At 52.8% G+C, this 23,914-nt stretch overlaps 10 protein-coding genes across 10 annotated transcripts; 7 read left to right on the forward strand and 3 right to left on the reverse strand.

Moving 5' to 3' along the window:
* Positions 1–714: 714 nt before the first annotated feature.
* Z517_08536 (60S ribosomal protein L30) lies at positions 715–1,189 on the forward strand (the record flags this gene model as incomplete). The annotated part of the gene is made up of 3 exons (XM_013427051.1): positions 715–790; positions 849–1,003; positions 1,094–1,189. 3 exons carry the CDS (start codon positions 715–717, stop codon positions 1,187–1,189), a joined length of 327 nt encoding a protein of 108 aa, XP_013282505.1.
* A 545-nt stretch (positions 1,190–1,734) lies between these two features.
* Positions 1,735–2,526, forward strand: Z517_08537 (60S ribosomal protein L10-A; the record flags this gene model as incomplete). The annotated part of the gene is made up of 3 exons (XM_013427052.1): positions 1,735–1,779; positions 1,832–2,007; positions 2,064–2,526. The coding sequence occupies 3 exons, from the start codon at positions 1,735–1,737 to the stop codon at positions 2,524–2,526; spliced, it is 684 nt and encodes a 227-aa protein (XP_013282506.1).
* A 1,637-nt stretch (positions 2,527–4,163) lies between these two features.
* On the forward strand, positions 4,164–5,795 carry Z517_08538 (uncharacterized protein; the record flags this gene model as incomplete). Its single annotated transcript, XM_013427053.1, has 1 exon — positions 4,164–5,795. One exon carries the CDS (start codon positions 4,164–4,166, stop codon positions 5,793–5,795), a length of 1,632 nt encoding a protein of 543 aa, XP_013282507.1.
* Positions 5,796–6,416: 621 nt separating this feature from the next.
* On the forward strand, positions 6,417–8,664 carry Z517_08539 (uncharacterized protein; the record flags this gene model as incomplete). The annotated part of the gene is made up of 2 exons (XM_013427054.1): positions 6,417–7,957; positions 8,061–8,664. The coding sequence occupies 2 exons, from the start codon at positions 6,417–6,419 to the stop codon at positions 8,662–8,664; spliced, it is 2,145 nt and encodes a 714-aa protein (XP_013282508.1).
* A 2,326-nt stretch (positions 8,665–10,990) lies between these two features.
* Positions 10,991–11,500, forward strand: Z517_08540 (uncharacterized protein; the record flags this gene model as incomplete). The annotated part of the gene is made up of 1 exon (XM_013427055.1): positions 10,991–11,500. The coding sequence occupies one exon, from the start codon at positions 10,991–10,993 to the stop codon at positions 11,498–11,500; it is 510 nt and encodes a 169-aa protein (XP_013282509.1).
* A 975-nt stretch (positions 11,501–12,475) lies between these two features.
* Z517_08541 (uncharacterized protein) lies at positions 12,476–13,924 on the forward strand (the record flags this gene model as incomplete). Its single annotated transcript, XM_013427056.1, has 1 exon — positions 12,476–13,924. The coding sequence occupies one exon, from the start codon at positions 12,476–12,478 to the stop codon at positions 13,922–13,924; it is 1,449 nt and encodes a 482-aa protein (XP_013282510.1).
* A 437-nt stretch (positions 13,925–14,361) lies between these two features.
* On the reverse strand, positions 14,362–16,395 carry Z517_08542 (uncharacterized protein; the record flags this gene model as incomplete). The annotated part of the gene is made up of 1 exon (XM_013427057.1): positions 14,362–16,395. One exon carries the CDS (start codon positions 16,393–16,395, stop codon positions 14,362–14,364), a length of 2,034 nt encoding a protein of 677 aa, XP_013282511.1.
* Positions 16,396–16,809: 414 nt separating this feature from the next.
* On the reverse strand, positions 16,810–18,318 carry Z517_08543 (uncharacterized protein; the record flags this gene model as incomplete). Its single annotated transcript, XM_013427058.1, has 1 exon — positions 16,810–18,318. The coding sequence occupies one exon, from the start codon at positions 18,316–18,318 to the stop codon at positions 16,810–16,812; it is 1,509 nt and encodes a 502-aa protein (XP_013282512.1).
* An 895-nt stretch (positions 18,319–19,213) lies between these two features.
* Z517_08544 (uncharacterized protein) lies at positions 19,214–21,643 on the reverse strand (the record flags this gene model as incomplete). Its single annotated transcript, XM_013427059.1, has 1 exon — positions 19,214–21,643. The coding sequence occupies one exon, from the start codon at positions 21,641–21,643 to the stop codon at positions 19,214–19,216; it is 2,430 nt and encodes an 809-aa protein (XP_013282513.1).
* A 596-nt stretch (positions 21,644–22,239) lies between these two features.
* Z517_08545 (uncharacterized protein) lies at positions 22,240–23,823 on the forward strand (the record flags this gene model as incomplete). Its single annotated transcript, XM_013427060.1, has 1 exon — positions 22,240–23,823. One exon carries the CDS (start codon positions 22,240–22,242, stop codon positions 23,821–23,823), a length of 1,584 nt encoding a protein of 527 aa, XP_013282514.1.
* Between the last annotated feature and the right edge of the window lie 91 nt (positions 23,824–23,914).

Consider the following 23,914-nt stretch of genomic DNA (forward strand, 5'->3'; position numbering starts at 1 on the left):
AAGCAGTTGAGACGCGTTGAGACTTGCAGGCAATGCGGTAGAGGGGGGACCGCTGAATGGATTGATCGGGAGGTTGTTTTCGACTGCAACATAAATAGTCGAGGGTGTGCAGGTGGTATTGGCTGCGCAGGAGGTGGCCACAGGTATTGGTCAGGAAGCGAGCCTGCGCCTCAGTGATGAATGACGACGGTGTTCAGCTGGTGCAGATATGATGGGTGGTGTTTTGGAACCAATGCAGGATGATGTTGGAATGAAAAGGCAAAGTACCGGCCAGCTGATTACTGGAATACTCCGTTCAGCGGGAATGGGCAATGTCCAACAATTATCCAAACATGCATGCACATGCCCTGATCGAAATCTCCGGAATGGTAACAGAAGGAGCAACGGCGGAGCCTCGCGTTGCTAGAGACAGCCCAAAGGCGGCCCTTGCTCGCATTGCCGCAGTTGGCAGGATGCCCGCGAGAGGGAGGTTCCGGGGTCCGCCTGGTTAAAACCTAGTAGTGGCCAGGGGCTATGAACATCCTACTAGGTACCATCGCTTCCAGTTGGCAAAGGCTGTATCACGTGCTCGGCTTTGCCAAGAACAACTTCCCACAGCAGATACATTTTCTGGCATGCTAATAGATTGAATTTGGTTTTTCACCACCAACACCACACAACCGCCGGAGCGCATCATACAGTCAATCCTACTGTCAAACCTGGTAGAGCGCAACGATGGCACCAAAGAAGGCGAAGAAGACCACCGATAGCATCAACTCGCGCCTGGCGCTTGTGATGAAGTCTGGCAAAGGTGAGTTTGCGGCTCTAAAAATTAAATGCCCTTGTGCACATCTAACTGATCGATGCAGTCACTCTCGGTTACAAGTCGACTCTCAAATGCCTTCGATCCGGAAAGGCCAAGCTGGTCATCATTGCTGGCAATACTCCTCCTCTCCGCAAGAGCGAACTTGAGTACTACTCCATGCTCTCAAAGACAAATGTCCACCACTTTGCTGGAAACAATGTGAGTACAACTTCACAAGGAAGACCCTGAGAAGAAGCTCCCCAGAGCTTTGGAGGGAACATTGGCTAATATTACCCCGAACCATTGTAGATTGAACTGGGCACTGCTTGCGGAAAGCTCTACCGCTGCTCCACCATGGCTGTTCTCGACGCCGGCGACTCTGATATCCTGGGTGCCGCCTCATAAACCTCGTACATCAGTGCACGATGGCAAAAAGTGCATGTATCCCATGTTATGATACCCTGGCCGTCCAAGGCGCAGACGGCACGACAATGAGATGAAGCCTTCCCTGGAACATGTGCCCTCATATGGGATTTGCCCATGCCGATAAATCACCACAAAATAGACAGGGCCACCATACTCTATCAGTCCACAAGTAGCAGACAAGAGAATGAAATACCGATGTTGCCCCTTTTGCCCTTATAGTGACTCATTTTGTGTACGGCCAAACAAGACCATAAATATCAGGTCTGACAGAGTAGATGCCTGAATCTAGGGTGCCAGAGCAGATGTAATTGTGTCAGACATTGACACCCGGAATTAGTGGCTTCCGGATCGGGAATTAGGGCAAGATTGTTTCTTTCTTGGTTTCTTGGTGGCGGATGGTCTTGGCATTCGATTTGAAATCAAGTTCGGTGCGCAACCTACAAAGTTCATCGTCGACTCTTCAACTTCTCCCCTCAGACCATCTCGTTCGCAAGAAGTGCTAATCCCCCTAAACAACCGTTAAGATGGCCAGAAGACCAGCGAGATGCTACAGATATTGCAAGAACAAGGTCGGCAGACAATTTTGTGCCAATGTGCGATTGATGTGCTAACACGTTGCAGCCCTACCCCAAGTCTCGATTCAACCGTGGTGTACCTGACCCCAAGATCCGTATCTTCGATCTGGGACGAAAGCGTGCCAACGTCGACGAATTCCCTCTCTGCGTGCACATGGTTTCCAATGAGTACGAACAATTGAGTTCCGAAGCGCTCGAAGCGGCCCGTATCTGCGCCAACAAGTACGTCGACAACTACGTCCAAAGAAAAAGGAGAATTTCACTAACGGAGGCATCAGGTATCTCGTCAAGATTGCAGGCAAAGAAGGCTTCCATCTCCGTGTCCGTGCCCATCCCTACCACGTTGTCCGCATCAACAAGATGTTGTCCTGCGCCGGCGCCGATAGACTTCAGACTGGAATGAGAGGAGCTTGGGGCAAGCCCAACGGTACCGTCGCCCGTGTCAATATCGGTCAAATTCTTCTGTCGGTCCGAACCCGAGACGCCCACCGTGCCACCGCTATCGAGGCTCTACGACGCTCCATGTACAAGTTCCCTGGTCGCCAAAAGATCATCGTCAGCAAGAACTGGGGTTTCACTCCCTTGAGACGTGAGGAGTACGTCAAGTTGAAGCAAGAGGGCCGTGTTTTGATCGATGGTGCATATGTCCAATTCTTGAGGAACAAGGGCAATATTGAGCAGAACATGAAACGATTCCCCGGCGCGTACGAGGGCGGCAGCGAGATCGCAGCAGAGGCATAGATTTGATGCTTTGGCTTGAGATGTGAAAGGAAGATGCATATGCAGAGGTCACAAGTGGAATACTGGAGTAGTTTTAGTACTACGGAACGAAGGTATCGGCTGGACAACAGTATTGCATGTCTCAGCGTGATTCTTTGTCCGGAATGAAAATGCGCCCTTCGCTCGGCAAAAGGGGCGTCGTCGGAACACAAGAAGTACTCTCAGGTACTTGCGCTCATGATAGACGCGAAATGAAGGACTTCGATACAATGAGATGGACCTATTTGTCCATTCTACTACACGTGCCTCCACAACTTCCTAGTCTTCCTACGACTGTTGAACGTGACGGTATGTACCGAGTCCCTGTAGAAATGGGAACTGACAAAGTTCCCTGTTGATGCTGCCCCTGGTACTACTGAGGTAATATGTAATACTATTCCTGGCCCTGACCCTGGCTACCATGGACCCAAAAGTGACGACAGGGCGTGAGTGGCAATACAAGAACCTGATGCTCTTCCCAGGCTAGCCTGATTATTTCCCGAACGGCGACCGTTGTCCGGCTGTGCATGATTCCAGTTCACCACGCAATATGCCACAATCCGACTGTCAGATTGCGTGCCTAAAAGCAGAAGGCTGTGAGAACAACAGGGGTAAATTTTCCAGGAGTCTTTCGCCCCTAATGCCGTAGTTGTAATCCTAAGCCATTTCACTTCGAGGCAACATTGTCATTATTGTAGCAGACTGGTGACACGCCATGAAGGGCGAAACTGGCGAGATTTCTCACAGAGGTCGCGTGGTTTTCCGGAAGTCCATTAGTCAGAAGGGCCGCCTGGGTCCGTAACAAACTTGGCTTGGGTTGAACGGAACTGGGAGGGAGGGTGAGAGTTGTATGTTTAGGCGGCAGATAGGAGATCTCGGGGGTTCAACTGTATCTCTTCAGCCAAACGCGGCTGAGAGGATGGGGAGGCTAGGCCGGGAGCGGAATGTTGGACAGGGCGAGGAGGGCTCATGGTCCCTGCAAGGCCCTATGATAACGATGATGGCCTCCCGGCCAAATCTTGCATCTCGTCATGCATACGCCTGCAGCCCGCAGCTCAGGTCATGCTGTCAACCCTGCGGCTGGCTTCTCCGACTATTGGCCTTCTGCCATCACTGGCACCACTGGCACACTGGCTGCTCTATCTGTCGATTACTCGCCTTGACGTGTCACTCACCCGACACCTGCAAAGGTTGAAAGGAACCGTTACAACCTGATTGCCCGCTTCCTATGCCCAACACCCCTTTACCCCTTTATACCTTACACCCGTTACTTCGTCTAATAGTGTCGATACTGACAGTCCTCGTTGTCCATTTTGCATTCCACTCTCATCATTATCATCGACGACTTTGCGGCATTGAGTTTCCCGAAAGGAGCATCCAAGTCATTCGCGCATCTCCTTGATCGGAGCTGGACCTCCACCTTTTGTGATTCCGACTCAGTCACGAACACGCCATCGGAGACAAAGAAGATTGACGACACAATACCAACCCAATCCTTTGTCAATCGACTCTTTTCTCCCTTACCATCACCATCACCCTTCCCAGTTCGATCCTACGATAGCGGCCATTCTCGTGCTCTCTGTAGCACGGCCCACCCGTACCTCCGCGGGTAGGGAAACATGGCCTTCCAACAATCCGCCGCACCGCGGCCAATTCTCATAAATGCGAATCAATCTCAGGATTCTTCCTCTCAGACCCAATTACGACGCTCGACAGTAGAAGATTCCCAAGAATGGGTCCTGTTCTCTCCGAGCACTGCAGAATCAACCATCACCCGCACTCATACCAGTCAGACTGCGGGGGTATCAAGAGTAAGCGATATATCACTCAACACTGCTGGACGGTCCGGTAGACTTGAGTCTTCCGTCTTCGACGAAGAGGTCACGGAAGATGGTGAACTCGACAGCCTAGACGATGGATTACATGCTTTCAGAGAACCGCCTTTGTACCCAACCATCTCCAACCAGACCCAGGGCGCAGTCTTGCCAACTCATGACGGTCTGGGCACCTTCCCTGCCTCCAGTCCTCCAGTCCTTGAACAATTATGGCAGCACGAGGCATACAACCCAAAACGAAAATACGACGGACATCACCGGCGGCCTTCTAGCGTGCAGAGGAGGCTTGATACAATCGATGAGATCGAAGCGCAGGCGAGCGAGGAGAAGCGCATGCGGATAGAGAAGTGGCGCATGGAACAAAGTCAAGCATTGATGGACGAGGTGGAACGGGAAACTAGACGACGACTGAGGAGGGTATCTCGCCAGTCCAGTTACCAAGAGACACTGGCATCTATCAATGAAGATCTTCTCGGAACAACACCGAAGCAGAGCGACTATCTATCCAGACCAGCTGCAGAGCCCGAGGCCTCAGAGCCTTTCTGGCGCCGCATCACGAAAAAGTTTATCCGAGATGTTATCGGCATTGATGAGCCGCTTCTGTCGGTAATATTTGGGGAGAGCCTTCCCGACGAGGCTTACGAGAGCCGGCCATCCTCCAGCCATGCTCTACCTCCTATACCTGAACTACCATCGGAAGGGCAGTCTGTGGAGGACTCGACGTGGAGGGACAAGCTCCTTCAACGTATCGCCCGCGAATTGGGCGTATTTGTACATCAACTGTCACCGCATCCAGGAGCCTTCACCACTTACTCCCGTAGCCCTGATTATGCCGGCATGCCAGTCTCCGCGGCTCGACCCAAACCCCAGATTTCACTCCCAACCAGTGAGGAAATCCCCGCCAAAACCACCATCTCATCTGGCATGACGCCTAATTTTCCACCAACCGTCCGTGACGCGGCGCATGCCGAGAACTGGGGTTTCGAGGAAGAGCCAGTCTCTACCACATCGCCGCTCGATTCATCCATGAGCCTTCAGCGAGAAAGAGAATATTGGGAGCGAGAGCTTGACCTGAAGATGGTGTTTCGCTACCTCAAAGACCGGTTTGCGACCAGGTCGTCTGCTCAGTCTCCTCAGACCTCAAGACAACCGCTCGAAGACGCCGCTACGAGAACGGCCATCATACGCCAGCACCATCCTCTGGTTGCGCGGGCTCAGCGGTCTCCTGCGCGCTTACGACGTGAGTCCAGGGCAAGCATCAGACGACCTGCAAGTAGCTGCGCGAGCGAGAGCGTGCGGAGCAGCAGAAAAGCGTCCCTGGCGAAAAGCGGCTCAAGTCGAAACTACTGGGACATTGGAGGAAGCGTCGGCAGCGGGAGCATTCTGGCAAGTGGTGGGGCCTGGGGTGAAGTGTAGGATATCAGGACATATCATGATAAGACAAGCTTTTACGGCATTATGCATCGGCGATGGGATGGCATTGCACTGTATGAGTATGGATCACGACTTACATGATGTTGGCTATGCAACTCAACTTTTCTTACTGTCTTGGTAAAGACGAGGATCTGGAAGATGACACTACTCTAGAGAGAGTCCGAGACTCGTTTGAACAATAAACAGATTCTACTTTGGTCACGAGACGAGGACAAGCCAGTGTGCCGATGTGGTTTTGTTGTCTGTATTGCCACAGGGATGATTCATGTCACATGACATACATGGGGCTACGCAGAATTTGATTGGCTGAAACCTACCACCTAGGCAGCTTGAACCAATTTTTGAGGTGGATGCTCTCGCACCCCCACTGCGCCATTGTTTACAATCTTTGAACTTGTTTCTTGCCTGTCCCATATTGTATTGCCCCCCCGTTACCCGTTCACGAAGCAACCTGTCCACTTTATTCTATAAACCCCTCTTCGTGCTGCACTGTCCAACTCGCCCCTTGAGGCAAATTCTCCTGAACCGATTTACCCTTACTTTCGGGCGCAGGTGGTCTTGGTCTGGGTCTTGCGCTGACCGGTGGTGGCCATCGTCGTAACCATGGCCGAGGAAGACGAACTATACTACCTTCAACCGGGTTTCGACCTGCATAGCCTCACTATCCCCCGCATCCGATCAATTCTTGTCGCCCAAAATGTGCATTACCCGTCCTCGGCAAAGAAAGGACAACTCCTAGAAATCCTGGAGCAAGAGGTCTTGCCACAGAGGGAAAAGCTACTGCGGGCGCAAGCTAGGGTCCGGCGCACAAGTAAAGGCATCACGGATGTTCCAAGCAGTCAAGAAGGGCCAGTTGACGATGACGATGATGATGGCAAGCAGTTGATGCCGCCTCCTCCGCCTCCGAAGACGCCGCGCAGTAGGAAAAGCAAAACGGACCTCTCTGCTTCCGCCGCCACCGCCTCAGTGCCATCGACAGCCAGACGAACCAAGACTCCCAGTAGAAGGAGTACGACCAGAACACCCCGCGCATCAGATACGGAACCAGAGGTGGAGAAATCGACGGTCCGCAGACAAAGAAAGAGCGCACCCGTTGAGGCTGTCCAGGAACCTTTCGTTAAGATCGAACGACCAGAGACCAAGTCCAAGAGGAAATCGGTCGAGGGAGCAGAAACAAGCCCTTTCTCCGACGAGAATCCATTCCAGTCGGGGTCAAGTCCGACGTCAGCGTCGCATAACCGCAAGCCGTCGACATCTCGGTCACGAAAATCATTAGCATCAGCGAGTACCACCAAACGCCGGGAGACAAGCTCGCCAACCATCAAATCAGAAGAGGTCACACCAACGCGCTCGAAAGTCTTGTTTCCGATGTCTCAAATCGCACGTGCCGATGCCGAAGACGGGATCGATGTCACGGAAGAGTTCACACCTGATGCTGCACGTGAACTGGCAGAAGAAGAGAGGAATGGACAAATAGTTCCAGGTCGATCCTCAACACTTGTGAGGCGGAAGAAGAAAAAAGAGACGAACGCAGTCGTGAGAAATGCTCCCCTAGCAGTCATCACCACCGTCCTTGCCGCCCTGGGCGCGTGGTACAGGCAGGAGAAGATCAGCATTGGCTATTGTGGGGTGGGCGAACCGAACTGGTCACTAGCCTCCAATCCACACATTCCTGCCTGGGTGCATGAGAACCTGCAACCAAAGTGCGAGCCCTGTCCGCAACATGCAGTCTGCTACCCCAACATGGAGGTAGAATGTGAAAGCGACTTTGTGCTCAAACCTCATCCTTTGAGCTTGAACAATCTCGTCCCGCTGCCACCGACTTGTGAACCAGATAGCGAGAAGCAGAGGAGAATCAAGGCCGTTGCAGATCGAGCCATCGAGGAACTCCGCGAGAGGCGAGCGACTTACGAGTGTGGAGGTGATGTGACGAGTTCTTCAGTCCCTGTTACGACGGAGACCGAAACTGTCAAGACAGTAGCGAAATCCGCGGCGCCAAAATTGGAGATTGCGGAAGAGGACCTCAAGCAAACAGTGTCCAAGTTACGAAGGAAGGGAATGACAGAGCAGGAATTCGAGGAGCTCTGGCGGGGTGCCCTTGGGGATATCAAGGCGCGGGACGAGGTCGAGGTCACTCAAGATCGGTATGGTTGAATCCCACATCCTTTGCCCAGCACATATCATCGCACTCGCTCTTTGTTTGCGAATCGCTGACTGACTGAAGCTCGCATGTCCCAACACTTGCAGATCCGGGCGAACAGTCCTCTCATCTTCCTCCCTCGCCAGACTCCCCTTCGCATGCGCCGTCCGACGATCCCTGGTCCGAGCGTTTACAGAGAATCGAATCCCTATTGCAATTCTGATTCTGATTGCATCGCTCTTGGTTTACGGTCGCAACAAGATTATATCTCACCAACAAGCCACGGCGCAAATTCCCCGCTTGGTGGCCACGACGTTGGACAGACTAGCCACGCAAGCCGCTCTGCATCAAGACGGACGAGCCGCAGAAGCATTTATCAGCGTGGGCCAGTTACGGGATGATGTGCTGCGGAACGTGTTCAGTGCTTCAGAGCGTGAGCGCGTGTGGCAAAATGTGAGGAAGATTGTGGAAGGGAATTCAAATGTGAGGGCAGCAACTCGGGAAGGAGGAAAGACGGGCGAGTGGAGTCGCGTTTGGGAGTGGATTGGGCCTCTGGATCTGGCACCTGGATTGGAGGGACGGAGGTCAGGGGGGATGATTACAGATGGAAGGACGGCAGAAGGCAGCAGCCGTGGTAACAGCGTGGTGAAGGTGGAAGAGGACTCGAATCTAGAGATCCGGCGGTGGGACGAGGGAAGGCCGATTTATTGATTTGATTCCGGACAACTGTGGGATGATTTTGTTGCCCCCTTTCCACGACCAGGTGTTAGGGACTGTGTCTTTTTTCTTTGGAGTGTGATGGTTCCTGCAAGACGTCGAGCAAGGAACAAATGCTTTCTTGGACCTGTTCCGTCATCGAACATGATCCTTTTTTTTTTGAGGTTTGAGGATACCTCTCGTGTACTAGTAATGAGTGGACTGATGAGGTTTTGTTTTTTCTTACGAGGGATTGGACTTGCAATGCCAATTCCAGGTCCGAGTTTAATAGTGCCCATGTTAGGATGTCAGATGTCAGGAAGTGCTGTACTAGATGTACTGTCCTCGATGCCTCTGTATGTTTCCCCTTTGTTTTTTTCGCTTTTTTTGGTTTGAGATTAAATCGGGCGATTCGGAATTCTGTGGGCCATCTCCAGAGAGGGATTTAATAACTAGGTAGGTAATATATTATTTAGAAACGTCTAATCTCTGAGACTGAGTGCTGTGCCTAACTAGATAGATATGATCAATCTATATACCTCGTACTGGTTTGTATGTAGTTCTGTCGGGGCTGAATTGGTGGTCTCCACCATATGTACCGAGTACCTCGTACAGATGTATCCGCCCAAGCCACCTACCCACCTGGCACCTCAGCCTTGTCACCTTTGTATACCACACCACGTATACCTAGGCGCCTAGGTAAGTGATTTAGACCACCAAGTCCTAGTATGAGTACTCGCATCTCGGCGTGGAGATCCTTGAGAATAATGTCAAGACTACAGCGCATCTTCTGGCGTATGTTTACTTGGTACAAATGCCTAGTCTGCCTAGTCTGCTCTGGTCTACAAGTAGTGCGGATTTGTTTGGGAGTAATTGATTTGACATTGGCGAAACCGAGGATGGATCACCCCTGGTTAAGACTTGAAAAGACTCAAGACTCTGGCATCAGGTGACGATATCCCCCCAGGACAAGGATTAGAGTCGATCATTTGTTCGCCGTGGCTCAGAAAACAGGTTTTTGGGCAGTTTCCCCGACTAACAAGTTGCCCGAGATGTGATTTAGTTGTCCCTCGTAGTTTGGTGAAACAACCTACATACCTACGCACCGAGACAACTTTACACACCTACTGCTGATACAGACTTGTGCTCACGTATGTACCTAGCACTAGCTAGATGGTTTGCAGGTGGTAGGTAGGCAAATAGGCAAACCCGGCAGACAGCCTTGCCCCTCTGACCCCAACCTTTAGGGATGCACTCTCTTGCCTTTGTGTTGGGCATTCATTCACCTTGCCTGCGCCCTGCCTCGCTTCGAGCAGAGCACTTACTTCCCTTTTAGCCCCATTTACACCCTCCTGCGCGACGCCGCGGCTGAATGCCTACATACCAACACGTAGTTTCTAAATTATAAAATCAGGCTGTAAACACCAATGCAAGTGCTAATGCCAATGCCAATGCCAATGCGAACGTCGACGCCTACGCCTACGCAGACGCATCTCCCCAAGTCGGTCTGTTTTGCCCTGCCTTGGCCCCGACCTGACCTTGGCCTGAACTTGAGCTGAACTGATACATGATACATGATGCACGACACAGGGTTTTGGGGCAGACAGGGATGAGGCGGACAGGACTGACCAGGGGATTCTACTCGGTAGACTGAGGGAGGGAGTGAGGCGTCACCAGCGTCCAGCGTCATACCCAATGCAGGTTCAAGTCATGAGGCCTCTTTCTCTTCTCTTGCTCTCCTCTAGCCTCTATCGCATGTAGTCTGTCACGCTCCCTCCCCCTCCTCTCACCTCCCTCGCTAGCGAGCGACTCCTACTCTTACGAGTATAATAACTTCCCATCCAGAACTATAGATCAGATCCCCCCAACCCCTCCTCCCGTTTCATCTTCTGTGCGGTTTTGGTTGTTCTGGCTTTGCGCATAGCCAGTGTTTGTCGACACACCCGTCTCCTCGTCCTCTACTACGAGATACATTTGTGGTCATCTCAGCCTTTTCGTTCGTATTTGTTTGAGCACGACGTACCTACGTACGTACATACATACACACGACAGGACACACGTGTGCGAGCGGAGTGTCACACGAAGGTGGAAATAGTTGGGTTGGGTTGAGTATTTCACTGGAACGAACGAGGGCAACTCTGTGACCAACAAATCAGGGGCTCGACGACGATCAAAGAAAGGCTCACTCTGTACCTCCGGAAGAACAAACGACCCCTGGATTACGATCTCATCCATCTCGCCGTCTCTCTGACTCAGCATTATCGACGGCAAACGCCTGGCAGAACTCGCACTTTGAATGGAACGCTTCGAAATTGGCCCGGAACCGACGCAACCGAGCGACATGGCTTCGGATCCCAACGACCCTCCAGCCCTCCGCTTCCTCGACGGCCTCCTGCCCTGCTCCTTTCTCCTCTCCACCTTCGGCTCTCTCATCACCTTCACCGCCGCTGTGGGCATCTACGGCGGCCCGCGCCGGTACTTTGACGAGATCCAGGTCTTCATCGCCCTCGCTTGGTTGTTCTTCACTCTCTCCCTGGCTGTGGCGACCGTGACCGGCATGGCATTGACCTTCCACAGACGACATGTACGAGACGCTTTTGAACGCGGATACAAGGCCTGGCGCGGCGGCGCGGGCAGTCGGACGGCCGGTGAGAGGTCCGTGGTCTTTGGCATTGTGGTGCTGGGTTTAGGGGGTTTGTGGTTGATGTTGCTGCAGTGTCTGGCCTTTGTGTTCCTGAGTCTCTCGGTCGCCGCATATTGTCTGGGCGTCGGGTGGATTGGGTTTGTCGTCTCGGCCGGCATGATGATTCTTACCGTGGTGTTTTGGGTTCTGATGGGCCAGTGGGGTTGAGACAGGATGAAAAGTCTAGTGAGAGAAGAATGCTTACCTTTCCTTCTCTGAAAAGGTGGACTGTTGTCATTCTTCCCTAGGGTCCCTAGTAGGGTCCCTAGTAGGGTCCCTAGGAGGCTCAATACAATTCACTTTCACAACCGCGACCGCGAGGCAATGCCGAGTGGAGACAGTCTTTTACCACCTTCGATTCTTCAGTCTTGCATAAAGCGACGAATCTGTGGAGTGCAGATGGCGAGAGGTGCTCAAAGATGGTAAATGGTCCGAATATCGGATCACAACTATTCATGCTGCCAGATCCTGAATTCCTTCATTGGCGTTCTGCGGTTGTTGGGGGGGATCCGGCCTTGTGGCTCCCTGTCCGACGAGAATGTTTTGACTGGAGCGCAAGGCATTGACAGCACCTACCATACCAGAATCTTCTCATTGCATCGCAGGGCACCAATAGTCCTTGTACTCCTGTCTGAAGGATCAGTATTGAACTGTATATACAATCGGTCGTTTTGTTTGCGAGTACTTTTATGTACGTACCTGGTAGTCCACTAACGCCCCGCGGCCAGATTGATACCAGGCTTGGCATGTATGCAGCCACCTGAAAGTTTGTCATGTTTGCTCCCTTGTTCCACTCAATTTATCTCCCGCATTGAACAAACACGCCGTGGTAGACAACACGTCTCTCCTAACCCGTCACGACCAGACATCCAACACGAGCAAGTCATGGATCTTGATCGCGATCCTCCCCCGAAACGACGCCGGACGTCAAGTGAAGACTCATTCTCCTCCCGCAATTCCACGGCCGAACCAAGGTCGAGTCTTCCCGCGCTGCGCCATGCAGATTCCACACGTTCAGATCGAGACGCGAGGAGGGGAAGAGGATATTCGACTTCGCGGAGCAGAAACCAAAGTCGCGATGATGCACCCCACCCACGATCAAGGAGTCGTAGTCGGTCGCGTTCCAGGAGAAGAAGTCTGAGCATGTCCCGAACCCCAAGTTCGATGTACGAGTCTGGACGAGAGCAACAACCCCGTTCAAGATCGGAGTCACGAAGGAGGTCAAGGTCAAGATCAAGGTCAAGATTCAGATCGTATGAGTCGTCGCTCGACCGTCCGGGCTCTCGTTCACGCTCCCAATCACGGCCGGCATCACCCATACCAGGCTCGACAGAAAAGCCCAAGTCTCTCAACTTCACCCCTCTAATAACTCTCCCGCGCGCGCACGCTCGAGGAATCACCTCGATCAAATTCTCCCCTGACATCACTCTCCTGGCGACCGCGTCGGCCGACAATGCAATCAATATCTACTCTGTCCCGTCTACCCCAACACCGGATACACCTCTAAAACACATACGCACGTTACGCGCACATTTAGCAGGAGTGAACGCAATAGCCTGGTCTCCGGTGGGACCACCATACACTCTTGCCTCAGCCGGCGACGACAAATCGATCCTCCTTTGGGCCCCCCTCTCCTCAGACTTCCCAATCGCGCCCTCGCCCTTCATGGGCCATAGCAACTACGTCTATTCCCTTGCCTTCTCTCCCAAGGGGAACATGCTCGTTTCTGGCTCCTTCGATGAAGCGGTATTCCTATGGGACGTACGCTCAGGACGCGTGATGCGCAGTCTACCGGCACACTCGGACCCCGTCGGCGGCGTGGACTTCATAAGAGACGGGACAATGGTCTGTTCCTGCGCCGGGGACGGATTGATTCGCATATGGGACTCTGGGACGGGACAGTGTCTCAAGACACTGGTCGACGAAGACCGCAAGGCCGTCACGAGCGTCAGGTTCTCGCCGAACGGTAAATTTGTGCTCGCGTGGACCCTGGACAACTGCGTCAGGCTGTGGAACTACATTGAAGGACGATGTGTCAAGACGTATCAAGGCCACGTGAACATGGAGTACAGCCTGAGCGGCACCGTGGGGAGTTACTCGTACAGCACCGGAACCGGACAGAAGCGGCGGGCAGCATTCGTCGCCAGCGGCAGCGAAGACGGCGACGTGCTGGTGTGGGACGTGACGAGCAAAGAAGTCCTCTGGCGCGGCAAGGGACACCGCGATGTCGTGCTGGCCATGGACTTTGGCCGCACCGCCGACGGCAAGGGTCTGCTTGTGAGCGGCGGCAAGGACCGCGACCTGCGCATCTGGATGCTCGAAGGCGACGACGCCGAGGCCGATTCCGACTTTTTCTTCACCACGCGCGGCAAGCAGGGCTTGGGCCCACAAGACCACAATGACACAGCCATGGCTATGGACATGGATATGGACATGCAGATGACCATGGACATGGGCGATGTGGTCGACGGGCCGACCTCGCGCGGCAATCACAACGACATGCACGGCGCTGATGCCCCCGCGGGGGCAGTAGCGGCTAACGGGAATGAAATGGAAATGGACGTTGATGCTGGTGCTGGACCTTCCATCTGAGCAAATAGCGCGAACAGTGCAGTTAGTGCAGTACGAGCCAACGAGGAACCCTAGTTAGTGGGCTAGAGGGAAAATGTGATTTCCAGACTGCAACAGCTTCGATGAATTCCATTGCGTTTGCAGAACCTCAAAAAAAAACAAAGATTGCCCTGAATTTCCTCTCAAGAATGCCCTCCCCAGTCTCAGCCGACCCAGCCGTCTCCGTTCCATACCATGCTAAAGGTCCCTCTCCTAGATGGAGTACCTGGAGAAACCGCAGTGAAATAAACATCCCGTCCCGTTTTTAATGTGCCAGCCCAAGACTCGTAAGAACTAAGAACAAGGAGACGAGAGACGAGAAATTCCCGTGCCATAAGAGTAGATATCGCAGGGACGCAGTTCTTCGTCACTTGACGGATTCGAGCATCGACGCCAAAGCGAGCGACAACTACTTGTACTTATCGTGGCACGCGGTAATTCCCTCTTGCTTGCTCTGCCTTGAATCCCTCACTCTGGCTGGGTAGTGGCGCTCGCCGTCGCATGGCGGCAGCATTAGCGGCGTTGGAGGCGTGTGGGGGGGTGCCGCCGCCGTTGTTTCCAGCGAGGCCGGGGATGCCTGCTCCTCCGCCTCCAATTCCGATACCGGGAATGCCAGTACCGGGGGCGGAGCTCATTAGAGGAGGTGCGATCTGGCTACCGGCGGTGGGTGGAGGGGGTGGGAAGCCAGGCGGCAGATTGAAGTTTGCAAAGTCCATCGAAGGGACGGTGGAGGTGCCTGGGAATGGTTGTAGACTGGGATGCTGCTGATGTTGATGCTGCTGCGGCTGCTGCTGTTGTTGTTGGGTCAAGGCAAGCAGGCGCTGAAGGGATTCGGCATCCATGCCGGGAACGGGAGGGAACGGTGGCATTGGTGGAGCTGCTGTATGAGCCTGACCTGGACCACCACGCGAGGAAGGCCGGCCTAGGTTGCCAGCCATACCGACATTGTTCTGCAGGCCTGACAAGAGCGATAGTGGTGGCGGAGGAACATGACCAGTGCCCGGAATAGGCTGAGTCGTCCCGTTCATTCCTATGCCAGGAAGGCCAGGTATCCCAGGTAAACCGGGGATTGACAATCCTCCGGCAGCCGCTGCTTGTCCCTGGTTTGCCTGGTCCTCCAGCCCCTCTGCCTCGTCTTGCTCTTCTTGCTCTTCCAACTCCTTGGCTTGCTTCCTCCCAAACTTTCTATCCCATGTGCCCTGGGCCTCTGCTCCTTCTTCGCCCAAATGGAATTGGTCTTTGAAGCAAGTGGTTTGCCCAGGCTGTGCGCGGGACCAGAACCGCGTAAAGTGGTCGTTTGAGCCGGAAGCCAGAATATGCCCCAGAGGGTGCCAGTCGATAGACCAGATTGAGGAGTCATGAGCGTGGGAAATGCGGTGGGCGGGATAGATGGATTGTGCAGGGGCAGAACGGGGATCTGACAATGCATAGGGAGATATTGTTGTGGAGGAGATACCAGCTGGTGTGTTGGGTTCGGTGAGTAGGTAGGAATGCAGTGAGCCATCGTCGCCTCCGGTGCTGATGAGGCTCGGATGAATTGGATGCCATGATACGGTAGTGACGCCTTTATCATGACCTCGCAAGATAGCAACGTCGCGCATCATCCGTAGGTCAAAGATACGTGTTTGGCCGTCTCTGCCAGCTGTAGCAAGTAGTTGATCACGAAGACGGCTAAAAACAGTGGCCGTGATGGCATTCTTGTGACCGTGCAGTGTTGTTAGATTCCGACATGTCCGAGGGTCCCATAATCGGACGCTGTGGTCTTTGCTTCCCGAGACAACGAGGCCTTTGGTGGGATGCCAGTCACAAGCTTTTACATCCCATCCATGCTCTGTAAAGGTCGATTCGTTCGTGGAAGAGGTAAAGTCCCAGATTTTGAGAGTGTTGTCATCGGATGCGGTGACGAATTTTGCGTCCGAGGGCGCAAATGCCAGATCTCTGATGGGAGCATCGTGGCCTTTGAATTGATGCGGATTGTTCAGAGTCGGCTGAAGGTAATACACGGTGCCTTCGTCGTTTGCTGCAACCAGCCAGTCCTTCCGATTAGACCATTCCGCAGCCCGAAGAGAACTAGAGCCCATCGCAGTAACAGTCTCGAAATTGAAAGACATGCCATTCCACAGCATGAATTCGCCATTGTGCACGCCGGCAAGAAGTCGACGACCCTCGGGCATCCACCGCACGACCGTCACAGGCTTTTTGGATTTTCCCAAAGAGGTGTGAAGATGGCGAACGGGGATCGACTCGGCCGGGGCATCTCTTCGAGCTGGGGGTGGCAATATATCAATAACATAGCTTTGGCTCGGTCTTTCTTGTTCGTAGTGATAGCTTCCTTTGTAAGGGGGTTTGCGGTTGCTCATCCACTGAATCATTGAGGAGCCATAATCAGTGATTGGTCGCGGTCTCCGCCGACGGAAACCACCTCCCTCTTGATCATCGTAGACATTGGACATCGTGACTAATAGAGGGATTCATCGAGGAGATAATCCCAGGATAAAGGTGGTGGGTTCGGCGAAGGAATTCAGAAGTGGACTAGATGCGAGACACGGGATGGCTCGCTCGTTAAGTCAACATCTGCGCCCACCGAGATATTGAAGGCTGACTTCTGGAGATAGACTGTGAGCAGTTACGAAGCCCACTGCACACTGGATCGCAAAGAAATGGTTGGCGAAGTCTGTACACTCGAAGGCTGAAGCGATCGAAAAGCAGAGATCCACGTAGGTCACAACAAGGGATCGCCAGGTCACGTGATCTACCCTCGAGGTTCTCTTGGGTTGCCGCATATGCCAGGAAATCGTCTCTGATTCAAATGCGCCGAACACTCCTTGGACAGTAATCGATATTTCATTAATTGAGCTACGTTCTAACTAGCTTCGTACCCTGCTGAGCTCTCCAAACTTTGCCTGCCAAGCAAAAAAGTAGATCATTGCAGCCAGTGGTTGTCCAACGAAGACGAAATTGATCCAAAAGATACAGTTACCAACCACTTTGCCGGTCCCATCCATCTTTGCCAGAGGATCTGTGATCTGAATTAGAGGCAACTGCAGCACCATCCCAAGAAAAGCCACTCCGAGGATGTTGTGGGAAGGCACTCCGACAGCAAGCTCGTGGAGGAGTCCTGAAAACACAAAGACCAACGCGCTGGCGGCTCGGGATGACCAGCCGCGGCCGACCAGAGGGGAGTAGATATGTCTCCGCATGAAGTGATAGACAGGCTTGTTCCAGGTAGACCAGTACATCCTTAAGCTGGTGCTGTTCCACCAATCTTCGTAAAAGACTCGATCGCCAAACATCATAATCTCGGCAAGGGCATTGAGAAATGACTGAAACAGGGCGAAGAAGCCAGCGAGCCAGACAATCAACGATATAGTCGACAACTTCATCAAACGTTCTGCAATGGAAGAGAAGTCGAGCACCGCCATGCCGTCGAGCGAGTTGCGCAGGACCGGAACGGCATATTGTGCACATGTGAGCCAGATAAAGACGCTCAGGGCCATAACTTCTCCAGCCCGCTTGAGGAAGAAACTCCATCTGATACGGTCGGTGCGTGGGTAATATGGCTGATAGACCAGTGTCGGTGCCCACCAGAAGTAACATAGGTTAGGAAGGGTGATGTTGCGGGGGTAAGGACATTCTGAGTATATCTCTGGCAGAGCCGATTCAGGACCGCCAGGGTTCAACATAGCATGCCGGAGGTCTCGATTGGTGAAGGCGTAGGAGCAGGTCTTGAGCCACACCACAATAGCGTGGAGCTCACTGATCGCCCCTAAGCCGGGATTGTGAATGCAGTAATAGACCACGAAGCTTGAGATGAGCAACGCAAGCGAAGCATTCAAGGTGTGCGCAACAGCAATCCACCACCAAGTATTGAGAAATTCTTTCGTCTGCTTCTCCGTCTCAGGCCTTTTATTCGCGTCTGGGTCTGTCTTCTTCCGTCGCCCGATGGCTCCTTTTGCATTTTCCATGGCTACTTTCTCGATAATATAGGCGACAAAAAGGTGACATGGCGTAAGAGCATAGAGGGCCAGAGCAATCTTGATGTCCTGACTCCGAAGGTTCGACTTCAGCGTGATTAGGAGGCCGTATTTTCTGGCGTTCTCAATGACCAACCGCAGGTTCATGACAATGATCGTCAAGACCATGAGATTGCGGAATCCAATAAAGCTCGGTGTCTCTATCCCTTCGTGGCTGAGACATGACGGCCGGACTTTGGAATGCAGAGCTGCAACATGCCGGTATTTGCTGCGGATCTTCGGTTGCGATTGAGGCTTATCGACGGAGGTGCTCGGGACCTCGACGGGTGGTTTGACATCGTGAAGGCCTTTGGCTGCGATATCCTGGGTCTCTGTGATCAGAGTATGCACGTTATAGGCCATAACAGAGTGTCGGAACAATGAGTAGTATGCAGTATATTGTTGTGCTGCTACTTGTGATAGTGTGTTTATCTCCCCTTCTCTTTCGACTTAAGCCGTGGATCAATCGTCAATCATAATCAATTGAACCCGTCCAGGTTGCAGGGGAAGAGGGAACCGGCGGAGGGATATGAGGGAAGGAGGTTTGAGGATGACATGACGGAATGCAGTTTCGAAAATGTAGCCGTCCATGACTGGAAGATCCCTTCTGGGCGGATGGCAAAAAAGTAAAAGGCACAGACGCACATGGCAGCAAGAGGGATATGTGACACGACAACCCGAACACGGCGGAACGGCTTCTCCTGCGTGCACTCGTCATCTAGTGAGTGGGAGAAGACAGGGGTGCATGATACAAAGCGCGAATTTGGCTTGCGGTTACTGCGGTTGGGAAGAGGAGCTGCGCTGTGGGCCTCTTGTTGGGCCAACTTACAGCATATCAGATTGGCCCATGCCATCCCTTGAGATGCATGTGTAAATCCCAACTATTCTTCTGCTGAGGCCTTTTGCTTTCACTCACGGTAAATTCCACCTTCTGAGTAGAGACGGTGTTTTCTTTCCCATTTCATCGTACAAGATCTGAACCCCAATTCTGGATACATACAGCACAGTTCGAGGCCGACACAGCTCCTGTACCCAACCGTTTCCTGTGGGTTTCCTATACAGAACATATATATGCATGATACGCCTGGTTTGTGTATATCTGCGCGCACTCGTGCTCGGCTTCGCGGACTTGGAAGAACTCCTGGAGTCAAACCCCGAGCGGTAAACGCGCAGGCCACCCCGATAGTAGCCACGTCGTTCGGGCGTCGTAGCCAGTCTCCAACTCCATCAACTACAATGTCGGTTGGAAGAGTTGCGATCATGGCTTCTTCTCTTCCACTGCTTTCTTAACTGTCTCTTGTGCCTTGCTGGCCTCAAGATCCTCCTCACTCTCGCCCTCGCCCTCACTTTGTTCTTCCAGCTCCACTTCAATCTCATCTTTCTCTGTTGGCGGCCCTTTGATATGTTCGGCATCGATTGCCAACTTGTCCACGTCATCCTGGGCTCTCTCCCCACCACTCATTTGCCATTCCATCAGCTTCGTGAAAGCCCCATCGGGTCGACTGCTGAGTTCCTTGTAGCTGCCCATCTCCGCAACACGTCCATCGCTACCCAGACAAATGATGGTGTCGGATCGTTTGATGGTGGACAGACGGTGGGCAATGGAAATTGTCGTGTTACTCCCTCTGAGCAACGAGGCCAGAGCCTCATTCACCAAGGTCTCCGACTCGGCATCAAGAGCACTGGTGGCTTCATCCAGGATCAGAATGTCGGGTTCCTTGACCAGGGCGCGAGCAATGGCAATGCGCTGCTTTTGGCCACCCGAGAGCTGCGTGCCACGCGCACCGACGGGAGTGTCCAGACCATCGGGAAAATCGCTAATGAACTGGCAATTTGCTCTTCTCGCTGCGCGCATGATCTCTGCTCGGGTCGCATGAGGTCGACCATAGGCGATGTTCTCGGCTATGGTCCCAGAAAACAAGACCGGTTCCTGTGACACGATACCAATCCTGCGTCGGAGAGACTTGACATTCATCGTTGCAATGTCCTTGCCATCAATCAATATGCGACCCTCGGTAGGCGTATAGAACCGCAAGATTAGGGACGCAATTGTACTCTTTCCACCACCAGATGGGCCAACAATGGCCACGTTTGCACCCTGGGGTATTTCAAAATCCAGGTTCCTAAAGATACTCACAGCCGGGCGAGTAGGATAGCTGAATGAGAGATTCTCGAATCGAATGGGACCTCGTGCTGATACCACTTTTGTACCCTTCGTAGGAGAGATGGTTGGCTTCCGATCTTGCAATTCAAATAACCGTGACGCCGCTCCGACGCCTTTCATCAGCTCCGAGTAGAACGACGAAAGCCCAAAGAGGGAAGAACCTGCGTATGCAGTGTACATGAGGAAGGACGTGAGCTCTCCGATACTGATTGTGCCACTTGATACCATACCCCCACCCACATACAAGAGTGACAGGATCGTCATGTTGCCCATAAACCCGGTGGACGAGAAGAAGGTCGCACTAATGATGGACTCTCTCTTTCCCAGCTCGAAGATCTTACGCACCTGCGTGTTGTACCGATGAACCTCGAGGATTTCGCCTGCAAACGCCTGCGAAGTCCGGACGTTGCCGAGCCGTTCTTCTGCAATCTTCGTCAACGTGCCGACGTTCTTTTGGATTTTGCGGCTCAGGTTTCTGATCGCTCGTCCATAAAAGAATGCCCCGAGTGCAACCGGGGGAAACAGCAGTGCCAGAATACCGGTCAATTTCAGAGACACCCATGCCATCAGGCCAAAACCAGCAGCTCCACTAACGAAAGCGCGAAGTCCATCGGAAAGATTTTGCGTGATAGACTTGCCAACAATGATGGTGTCAGAGCTGAGTCTGGAAATCAGATCGCCTACACGATTGGCGTCAAAAAACTCGGCATTTTGAATGTAGGTCTGCCGGAAGAGCCTGGATCGGAGTCTAGCCACAATCCTCTCGCCCACGATTCGTAGGATAATGATACGTCCGTAATTTGCTGCCGCGCCGGTCGCAAGAATACACACAAGGGCAGTGTAGAATGTTGTCAAGCTGAGCCCAAAGAGCATATCCGTCTTCTGCTCTAGCTCGACGCCCTCCGTCTTCGCTCCCCCTTTGGTAGCTATATCCAGGATCTTGCCAATTGAAAATGGTATTGACATGGTGATAGATGAGGATATCAGGAGAAGAATAAAGGCCAGCGCGAGGACTTTCGCTTCTGGACGTGCAATCTTGATCAATCGCCATATCTCCCCAAAGCCAGAGCTCTTGCCCGTAGCACCCTCTTTTGATAGCCTCGCACTGAGGTTCACATGCGAAGCTTGGTGTGCCTTTTCACTTCTGTGAAACGCATCCTCGTCATCCGTTTCGTCGGTAGATTTTGTTCGCTGTTGCTCTTTAATGACCGGAGTAGGCGTCTCGTGTAGTTTGCGACCGCTCGAAAAGCATACTGCTTGCGCGGCTATTCGAGGACTGAAGGGTGTCTTGAGACCGCTTGCCTTAAGTGCAGGACCGCTCAGCAACTTCAGTGACTGAAATGGGCTTTGGTTCCTGGAGGGGTTCGATCGCACCAGCTGATGCAGAGTGCGGGATAGTATCCGCGAGTGTCGGGGAGAGGAATTATATAACGAAAGGAGGATATTCTGGTCAAGTTGATTTAATCGGGAGCCATGTTGAAAAGGCCTGAAAGCAAGCAGCACCGAGGTGCGCGTAGCGATCATACCTGTAGTGGATCGAGGAATGAATCAGCGGAGTAAAGGGATGGGCGTGTCTCTCCTCCTCTTCATCTCGGCGGCGGTCGTATATGGGAAGGAAACCGGTGAAATTGACAATATCTAATGGCGCGATGAGAGCATTGAAGGTGAGAAAAAGCTGCCTGCCTCTGCCACGGATGTGATCAATGACGATTGACGAGCCGATGAACGGAGACGCGAGACCGAGCCTAGGACGCCCGAAGAGCTCCCACTAACCGCCCCTAGCAGTTAAGCACTCGCCCGTACCAAATGGAGCTTGGCCTAAGCCCCTCCATTTTCCACCTGCAACCCACGGACGTCACCCCCACTACGTAACCGGCAGGGCCACCAGGGCCACCAGAGGCACTTGCTCAAGATGGCAAACATCTAATACATGATCACCAGACACTAGGTATCCCTTTCTAGAAGCATCCTTGACCTCGAAAAGATTCAAGAGGCTCAACAGGCTCAAGAACAGCAAACATCAAGCAATCTAACAAGCTAAGACTCGAGTCCGCTCCTCTCTCGTGTTCCAGTTGACTGCCTCCTCGAATCAAACGCCTGCTTCCTCTTCTACCCTTACCATGCCTATTTCCTACGACAAGTGGGATAGACTCGAGGTGTCGGACGATTCTGACGTCGAAGTACACCCGAACGTTGACACAAAGAGCTTCATCCGAGCCAAACAGCGTCAAATCCACGAACAGCGCGCACAGCGAAAGCATGAGATTGACACGCTCAAATACGAACGAATCATCAACGACGGACTGCTCGAACGCATCAATGCTCTCCTAGACGCCCTGAAGAGACACCAAGAAGATGCAAACAAAAAGAACCCTGACGAGATTGTGTTTCAGAGTCTGATCGAGAGCGCCGGTGATCCCGCCAAAGATGAACCGCCCAAACCCCCCGCAGGTGTCTACACGCACCAGAAGGAGCAGCCTAGGTACTCTAAGATGATGGGGGCTCTGGTCGATCAGGTCAAGAAAGAAATCGACGAGAAGAAAGACAAATCCACAGACAGATACGCAGACTTTTTGCAGGGAGTGAATGGTCACCTCACCAAGGTCCAGAAACTGCAGCAGGATCTGCTAAAGCGCCTCGCGCAGTTGGAGAAGGAGGCGACCGCAAAGATCACAAGCGAGGATATTCATATCGGCTTCGATTCGTCTCACATTAATAAACCAAAACCAGCTTCGAGCTCTGCCGAGAAACCCAAAGCCAAGGAAAAGCCGAAAACGGAGAGGGTCGAACTGCTCAACGCACCTCAAGGCCTAAGCTCACAGGCACGGGATACACTCCAGTCTGGTGAGGGCGCTGTTTCCTCTGGTGCAGAGGCGGATATTGAAGATGATTCTCTCCTGGACAAGCATGAAGATGAAGAAGAAGATGAGGCAAGTCTTAAGCTCACGCCAGAGGGCAAGCAGTTCGCAAAGATCAAGCTTGGAGACTACCGCGCATGTCTACAATTCATTTCCGAGCATCCGAACATCGTCAATGAGAAGACCCAGGATGCCCTGATGATCGAGGCCTTCAACGCTCAGATGAAAGGGCAGGATACTTATGCGCGGACATGCGTACATCAGAGTCTCCTGATTCAATATTGTCGTCAGCTAGGTCGGGACGGCGTCGGGTTGTTCTTCAAACGAATCACTACCAAGGGACACCAAGCGCAGCAGGTGTTCAACAAGGACTTGGCTGAAACATACGGTCGCATCAAGACACGTGCGGCCGAGTTACAGAAGGAGGAAGGAAACGACCCAGCAGGTGTGGAACAGATTCAGCTCCACGCAGTCGAGCCTGGAACGGAGATCCACATCAATGTGCCCCAGCCAGGCTCGGATGACCCTGTCGAGCAAGAGTCACGCCAGATCTTCGAGCGTTTTCCCCCAGGACTACAACGTGCGCTAGAGAGTGGCAGCTTAGACGAGGTCAACAAAGTTCTGGGAAAGATGAGTGTGGATGAAGCCGAAGAGATTGTGGAGCTGTTGGGTCAAGGCAACATGCTCAGTCTCCAGGAAGGGGTGATTGATGCCACAAACGAAGAGGGGCAAAGGAGACTGAAAGAAATTGAGGAGGAAGAGAAAAGGCGGAAAGCTGAACTGGCACAGAGTGTCGAGGTCGAAGGACAAGCATTGGGTGAACCTGGCGAAGCTGTAAGCTCGTAAGAGGCTGCGTCGCAGAGGTAAAACTCTGGGGTTGACGGGAAGGATTTTGTCTGACACTGAAGATGGCACATTCCTGGTACATTAACTACTC

This window comes from Fonsecaea pedrosoi, assembly GCF_000835455.1.
Source record: "Fonsecaea pedrosoi CBS 271.37 unplaced genomic scaffold supercont1.5, whole genome shotgun sequence".
Classification (NCBI taxonomy): domain Eukaryota; kingdom Fungi; phylum Ascomycota; class Eurotiomycetes; order Chaetothyriales; family Herpotrichiellaceae; genus Fonsecaea; species Fonsecaea pedrosoi.